This window comes from Myotis brandtii, unplaced genomic scaffold (genome assembly GCF_000412655.1).
Source record: "Myotis brandtii unplaced genomic scaffold, ASM41265v1 scaffold421, whole genome shotgun sequence".
NCBI classification, from domain to species: Eukaryota; Metazoa; Chordata; class Mammalia; order Chiroptera; family Vespertilionidae; genus Myotis; species Myotis brandtii.
The window spans coordinates 646,458-655,060 of NW_005366140.1; the positions used below are offsets into that span (position 1 = coordinate 646,458).

General features: G+C 38.3%; 1 protein-coding gene across 1 annotated transcript in view; it reads right to left on the minus strand.

The window, feature by feature from the left end:
* The window catches only part of ATP6V1B2 (ATPase, H+ transporting, lysosomal 56/58kDa, V1 subunit B2), a 24,189-nt gene extending 15,592 nt beyond the window's left edge, over nucleotides 1-8,597 (minus strand). The window contains exons 1-2 of the mRNA XM_005873795.2: nucleotides 8,450-8,597; nucleotides 2,201-2,256 (exon numbers count right to left, since the gene is read on the minus strand). Coding sequence (XP_005873857.1) covers nucleotides 2,201-2,256; nucleotides 8,450-8,585 — 192 coding nt within the window. The 5' untranslated portion in view covers nucleotides 8,586-8,597. The remainder of the gene's footprint in view (nucleotides 1-2,200; nucleotides 2,257-8,449) is intronic.
* Nucleotides 8,598-8,603: the final 6 nt, after the last annotated feature.

Here is an 8,603-nt window from a genome sequence, read left to right on the forward strand (position 1 = left end):
CCCCCCCCTCGCCGAGTGCACAAATTTTTGTGCACCGGGACTCTAGTCCTATATAATAAAAAGGTAATATGCAAATTGACCCTAAGGGCGGAACAACAGGGAATGACCAGTCACTATGACACACTGACCACCAGGGGGCATCTAGTGGCTACTATAATATGGTAACATTAACAGTACCTCCTCAATCTAATTCTCCTAACCAGATATGTATTCCTTCTATCTGTTCTTAATATTTTAAATGCATGTTTCTAAAAATAGAGTGTAGTTTCATTTATATAAATGGCAACATACTAAATATATCACCTTCTACCTCTTTTTCATTTCACATTGTGTTTTGGGTCTGTCATGGTAATATTGACCTTATTTTGTCAACATAATCTATTGAAAGATGTACCACTCTTTTGTGTGAAGTGAAGAAAAACATCTGTCAAGTAAACTATGACAGACCATTGATAGCAACTTGATTTTGGATATATGGTCAGCTTAGAATTAATGTTAAAACAGATACAGTGAAAATAAAATCAAATGACACAAAAAGGAGGACCTATGTAACTTTCAACAATAAAGATTTTTTTAAAAATCAAATGACACCATATTTTATTCAGTTGTTCTACCAATGGAGTTCAAGGAGGAACATCCTCCCATGTGCTCTTCATGCAAGTGTGCCTGAGTTCCCCTAAGGCAGCGGTTCTCAACCTGTGGGTCTCAACCCCTTTGGGGGTCGAACGACCCTTTCACAGGGGTGGCCTAAGACCATCGGAAAACACATATATAATTACATATTGTTTTTGTGATTAATCACTATGCTTTAATTATGTTCAATTTGTAACAATGAAAATACATCCTGCATATCAGATATTTACATTACGATTCATAACAGTAGCAAAATTACAGTTATGAAGTAGCAACAAAAATAATTTTATGGTTGGGGGTCACCACAACATGAGGAACTGTATTAAAGGGTCACGGCATTAGGAAGGTTGAGAACCACTGCCCTAAGGTATTTGATTACTCAGTGGTGGGCTACAGGCTGTGCCCATTTTCTGCCAAATTACTCTGCAAAGAACTATATTAATTTACAATCTCCCTAGCAGTATACAAAAGTGTATTTTCCCTACAACTCTGCTAGCTTACATAATTACTATTAAACATTAATTTATGCCATTTAATAAAGTAAAAAAATAGCATCTTTCCAAATTGCATTTTTCTGATTCTATTAATATTGAGCATCTTTTCATGTTTAGTTACAATTCAGACTTTATTTCCTATGACTGGCTTATTACTATCTTTTCCTCACTTTTCAACTGGATCTGCTTTTTCTTATTTATTTTTAAGAGTTTTATAGATTCTGGATACTAACCTTTATGCAAATATCTGTTCCAAGTCAGTCTCTTACCTTTTAATTTTGTTTATGGTATCTTATCACATGAAGTTTTAATACTTTTTATGGAATAAAATAATTTGTTTTCCTTTATAATTTGTACCTTTTGTGAACTGTTGAGAAGTCATTAAAATGGTCTTCTGTACTGTCTTCTAAAATAGGTTTTTCATGTTCAGGCCTTTAATCCATCTGGATTTATTTTTGCTATGTAATTTTACCTTTCTCATTTTTATTCTTTTGCATATAAGAAGCCAAATGCCCTAATAATATTTACTGAGTAGCACAAAATGTCTCCCACTGGCTTGTACTGTAGCCTTTACTATTTACCAAGTCCAATTCTCTTGTGTGAGGCAACTTCTTAATTTTGCTCCACTGATATACTTGCTTACTCCTGCACCAAATTTCTATTCCTAATTACTCTATCTCTAACTGATTTTGTTACCTGGGGAAAATCAACATCTTTGCTATTCTGTCATTCATGAACATGGAATCTACACTTAAGGTTTTCTTTTATGTCTTTCAACAGTTTTATAATTTTCTATAAAACCTATCTGTGAGGTAGGAGCGACAAAAACAATTTTTTTTTTTTAAAATTCTGCAGACAAAAGACCATCGGTCACAAACAGAATCCACAGTATACCCAGTACTAGAATCCAGTCTTCTTATTTTTATCTAAAACTCTTGGCTCCTATATAGCACTGACATTCAGACCAAGGAATGGCTTAAAAATCATAACATAAAACTTAAGGCATTCTTAAACAGGACTTAATGCCATGTTTTAAACTTCATAAATGGTAAACAATGATGGTGGTATATTACCTTAACATGATCCAAGATCACTAGTGGACCATTGACTCCTGATACTGTCTTGTATGCTGGAAAGAAAAACAGAAGAGCCCACTTTAGTCAAATAGAACAACAGCCTAAATTATCTCTCTGGGATTACACGAAAACCTCTCTCCACTTTATCACACCTATTACAATATGGAGCAAACAGTTACAAAATTTTTTATTGAATTTAAAATTAAATATTCCTGTGCCTGTACAACTTTTCATAATCTACCCACATCCAACCAAAAACATTTTGAATCCTTACTATAAATCACATATTTTAAGAACCCAGGACATAAAAACAAAAAGGGCACAGAGGAACAGATTTCCCTCAAGAGTTCAGTTTTATATGGAGAAGGGGGAGTTAAGAACTCTAACGGATGTGCAGAGGGCTTGTGGAAGCACAGGAAAAACCTAGCTGTCATTCTCACCTTGAAAAGGAAAACTTTGTACAGGAGGTGGCACTTACCAAAGTAGACAAGGAAGGGGAAAGGAATACTAACAATCGACAAAACTCACAAAGGAAATCTGAGAAAATGTAGTGTTAAGGTAAAAAGCTATCATTAAATGGTATCTTAGAAACTATGGGAAAATTGCTTTATTAAGGAGGGAGTGGGCAATGGAATGAAAGGCCAGAGGGTCAAATAAGGTAAATATCCTTAAAAAAAAAAAAAAAGTTAAATGTTACTGTCAGTTTAGAGGCTTATATTTTCCACTGGAAATTATACCCTTGGAATAAAGTGTCAGTCTGTAAGGTAGCTAATCCCAGGGTAGCTATTCCTCAACCATATCACACCTCACACAACTTGCCAAGTGTAATTGGAATTAGGTGTAAAACAGAACACTCCAGAGAGAGTAAGTCTTGTATCAGAATTAACTAAATGTATAGTCAGAACGGCTGGAAAAAAACACAAATAAAATCAAAGTATGAAGAAGATTTAGTACATGGCATAAAATAATTTCTAAGAAGCTGTCAACCAACTGGGAACTTTTCACTTGCTTGATTTCTTATCGAGTCTCGCAGAGATTTCTGGCACAGATGTAGACTCCCAAGAACGAGGAAACCATTTAATAACCAGTCTGTTCACCCAAGGGGCTCCAGAACTCAAAAACACAATGTCTTCCGCCAGGAAGCAGTGCCCAGGTAGAAACATGGCAAGCACTATCACGCCCCTCGGCTTTCATACTCACAGGACATTTAAATCCCGACACCAAATATTTGCTTGAGTACATCTGTAATTGTAATTATTTCACCAGGGCTCCAAAATGACTTTTTTTTTTTTTAACTGTAGAAAAAGGCAAGTCACAAATTTAAAAAGTTAAGTTACTTGAATGGATGGTAATGTAAAAGAGTAAGTCATTCCTCAAAAATTATTAGAAAGACCCCAAATGTCCTATTTTCTGCTTCTTTTATAAAAATCCACTCCATCGTTTAAAAATAATCTAATACCCTTAAAAATAATTCCTAACCCTGAAAAATTATTCATTGTTCTCATTTTAAGAGTCCAAACATTCTATCAATGACTTCTAAAATTGCTTTGTGGAAATGCAAAGTGAGCTACCTTAGAATCATGTTATCTTAGAACCCAGTTTTAAAAAATACAGAAACAGAGACCTTTTCAAAACTTTTACCTAAACAGTTGGGGATGAAAGGAGTGGGCTGGTTAGGAGGCATGATCTAGTTTGAGATTTATAGGCAAATGTAACATCAATAAAACCCTTCAGATTCTGAAAGTCTCTTTACCTTTTGAACAAGATTTGCATCTCCTTTAAATTTCTAACCTCTACAACGTTTCAGAATCTCATGTTTAAATTCAAGCTCATTCAAAATTATGAAGTTTTGCCAGTCACGAGCAAAAGCATGACCAAAAAAAAAAAAAGCACTAGTCATTGCTTTTCCTGGAAACAGTGAACAAAGCTGACTTCTACACAAGACAAGGTTCTACTTCATCAAGATTCTCTAAATTTGCAACAAATTTTTAATTTTTCAATTATAGTTTACATCAATATTATTATTAGTTTCAGGTGCATAGTACAGAATCATGTATTTCCAGTATCCACCATACAATAGTTACTACAACATTATTGATTATATTCCCTATGCTGTACTTTACATACTATGTAGTCTTTTACAAATGCCAGTAACCATTCGAATTCATTAACACCAACACTAATAACTACTTATAAGAAATTCTTATTTAATCTCGCTAACAGGTCTATGAGTTAACTATTATTCCAAGTTTTAGAAGAGAAAAATGACTCTCAGAAGTTAAGTAACTTGCCCAACGACCTGAACTTATATGGTCGGCTCCAGAGTCATTTGTTCTTTAACTCTGACCTGCAGCTCAAACTATAAAGCTGAACTGTTTTTGTGTTTTTGTGGTCTGGTACACTCATAATTATTTGCAAGACTTATGTAGCTATATCACTCAAAATAATTTCATGAGTCTGCATCTTTAGCTATTAAAAAAATAAGTTATTTTTACTATTTAACGCACTGGCCAATGATTCCCTTTGTATTCACATTTTGTCATTACTGGACAACAATCTGTCTTCAATGGAGTGTAGCCACTGGAGAGTTTAACCAGAGGAAAGAACCTAATGGAGACGCTTCAGCAGTTTTCCCTCACTGGAAAACATGAAAAACAAGAGGAGACTACTTCAGATACAAATCAGAGGTTAAGCAACATGCTTGGTTTAAATTAAACTGACATACCAAAGTAAACTAATAAGTGTTATAACCCAAACTAAATAAAAAAACATTACCAAACAAAAACGTGGAAAATACATTAAACTTTTACAGAGCCTCTTTAGGAAAGTTACCTTATTTCAGCTCCCCAAAATGCTGGGAGGTAGGCAAGGTTGATACACCCACTCTACACTTAAACTAAGGCTCTGAGAAATTTGTTACTAAATGGGAAAGCCAGGATTAGAAGTGGTTTTGTTTTGTATGTTGTTTTCCTAATTGTAAAGTTGGTACCCTATGACCCTATAAGATTTCTGAACTCAGTCTCTAGTATAATTAAAAAATATGGAGCTGACACAGTTCCAATCACTTGGACTACAAATAAATACTAGAAAACAGTTTATATACAAACTATAGTTCTTTCCCATAATATTAAAACTATTTCCAAAAAAAAGAAGAAAAAAAAAAACAAGCAGAGAAAATGCTATCAAGCACTACCTTTTATCTCTCAAAATATTTCTAGCTTTTCTCACCATTATCATTAACAGTCCAAAGCAGAGATAACAGTTTAGAGTAGGGCTGCCAAAGATATTACCTGCTCTTCAAGAAAGTAAAAACCCATTCACAGATTACATGGACATTTCTATTTACCAAAATAATGGCCATTCTTCTCTTGAAAATGTCCAAATGAACAAGAATTTGGGTCTGCAGGGGATGATCACAACTCCTGACAACACAGCAGATATATGTTTACATTATACTAGAGGTCTGGTGCATGAATTCATGCACGGGTGGGGTCCGGCCAGCCAACCCCGATCCAGGCCCATTGGACCCAGTTGAACTCCTGGTTGAGGGGACAATTTGCATATTAGCCTTTTATTATATAGGATACCAAACACATTTTACAACCAACAAGTCACATCTCTGATTTGGAACTATCAAGCAGGCAATATATATTTATGGGTAACATTTAAAACCAAAGTCTACAAAGGTTTTTGAGAAGCAGGTTTTGCCAAATGACATCCTCTTTCTCCTGCAGGATATGAGATTATTCAACACTACTAACACCACTTAATGATTGTGAAATTTGTAAAGAGAAAATTCACAGCCATTGCACAAGAGACCTAGTCCTTCAGCCTCCACCTTATTACCAAATCAAAAACCCAGAGCAATCATCTTCCATTGTGCAAGGGTCTATACCCACACCCTGAGCAGTGGGCATTGAGGGAGAGGTTCTAGAAAAAAGCAGGCCAATGATTCCTTTATTTGACCTGCCTGGGGCTAGCTCTGCTTTATGATGTAAGAAACATAAGGTAAGTTAACCTAGCTAGGGTGTCAATAACAGTAGATTATCTAAAAATGATTTGCTTCCAAAAGCTCTATCTATGTTATTGAACCTTGCTCAAAGTTTAAAAGAAAATCAGGTTTCCTTTTCGACTTTAGAAATTCAACTAAAGTGCTCAAGATTATATCAATCCTGCACATGTCGTTTTCCATTTCTTGCTAACAACCCCATAATCCCGAAATTGTGTTAAAACAGGACCCAATTTGCACAGTGTAATTGCTAATATTACTCCATTCTTTCCTTTAAAAAGCACATTAAATTACTATACCATATCACTGAACATGGTATCATCATTAAAGAAAAAATGAATCAGTATTCACAAGCAATTAAAATTAACTAGAATCAAGAACGTGGTAATACAGGAAAAAAGATATTTTGCAAATGTGATTAGCTGTTATCCTAAGTATGATATCATTTATGCTTTTTAGACTAAACCAGACACAGAGGGAAATTCACTCAACCAAGTATCCCAACTCCCTACTCTACCTAATTCCATCCAGGTTAAGAATCTATCCACTAAAACTATTAGAACAAGGGGTTTAAATGCAAGTTATACAACGAAGTACAAGACAGGGTAAGTACTTCTATGTGTCAAGCACTGTGCTAGGCACTGAGGATACAAAAAGGATTCCTGACCTCTAAATCTAAAGGTTGAGTTTTAAGAATTACGTTGCCACACTTTTGTCAGGAGAACTCTCCTCTGCAAAAGTTCTTCAGTCACTGGCTGGGCATACAGAACACAGACATAACTACTCATCTCCCCTTAAGGGCTTACAACCTTAATCATGAACTCTCTAAACAACATTATTTCAGTTGATACTCTCTGAATTTATATTAAATGAACAATTATATGTAAACTGACTATTGCTCCCTAATAATTTTTTCCTAGAAGCACCATTAATGCCTCTCTCTTCAACCCAAAGCAAAACACACAAATGCAATTCATAAGGGAATTCGTAGTTGTTAGGTATAAACTGATCGTTAAAGTCCACATGAGAACGCAACATCTGTCAATTTCCTGAAACATCTATATCAGCTCATATAAACCCCCAATAAGCATTCAGGTCATTCCCAGTGTAAAAAGCAACCTCTCGGCAAACCGGCAAACCATAGAATCAAGTGCTTTCCTTTCCTCACACTGCAGCGCTGTCACATGACCCAGCGACAGATCAGGATGGGATTAGTCAGGCAGCAGAAAAACCCTCCATCTGCAATTCTTTTCCACCAAGGAGCCACCCACAAACAGGAACTCTGGCAATTCACCAGTGCAAATATGGCACTGCCACCTGGGGGAACATCAGGTGCTTCCCCAAGTTTCTGAGTCTATTTCCAGGGCTCATCCCCAGGTCCTAAGAAAGCTGCGAAGAGGTCTGATGCTACACAACTGCACTGCTTCGTAATCAAGAGCCATTTCTTGAGTAGTTTCACTTAAGCCTGGTAGATCAAGGCCTTTTCATACTCAACAACGCTAAGCGTGCCTGTGCACACGTGTTATATGAGCAAAGATGTGTGGTTTCCCCAAGGCAGCCTTACACTAAACCAGGTTAGCTTAGCTGGTCAGGAGAGACAAAGGTATGAAAAGGCCTTGCGAGAATGAAGAAACCGGGGATTTTATTTTAGTTCCTGCTCTGCCCATCATTAGGTGTCTAAAGCCCGGCGAGTCCGGTCCCTCCAGGAACCTTCGGCTTCTCGCTGTAAAATGAGAGCGTTCGGCGAGATAAGCTGCAGGGTCCTTTTCAGCTCTCGCGTTCCGCGGGACGGAGTGTCCGGCGGCCGCACAGCCCCTCCGCCGAGCATCTCCCTCTAGCGCAGAGGGGAGGGGGCGTTCCCTCGACCCCCGAAATGTCCAAAGGGAGGGGCAAGCGAAGATTAACACTGAGCGACAAGAAGCGGCCTTCCCACGGAGACAGGAAGCAAGTGCCTAGAATGCCCCGGCCCCGGGGAGCCGGGGAGGGCGGAGTGGCCGCCAGGAGCCCACCAACCCCGGGAGGAAGTTCCCGCAGCAGCGCTTTCCCGCACGGAAAGGTGAAGTACACTCGCGTCTTCTTCTACAGAGAGACGTGCGGGGGAGAGTAGGGGGGACGCGAGAAGGAAATATAAACCCTCCCCCACCCCCCACCCCCAGGCGCTGGCTAAGCAGGTGAGTAGGAGCAAGGGGCTGGGCTGAAGAGCGAAGGCAGGATCCATCTTGCTCTCTGATACTCACTGAGGCGAGGCTGGGACAGGTAGTTCCGACTCGCTGCCATCGCCTGCTCCCAAGATCCCGCCCCCGCCCCGCTGGTGGGCACGGGCAGCTCGGGCGCGGCCCCGTTCACGATCCCCCGCATCACTCGCAGCGCCATCTTGTCTCCTCCGTCCCG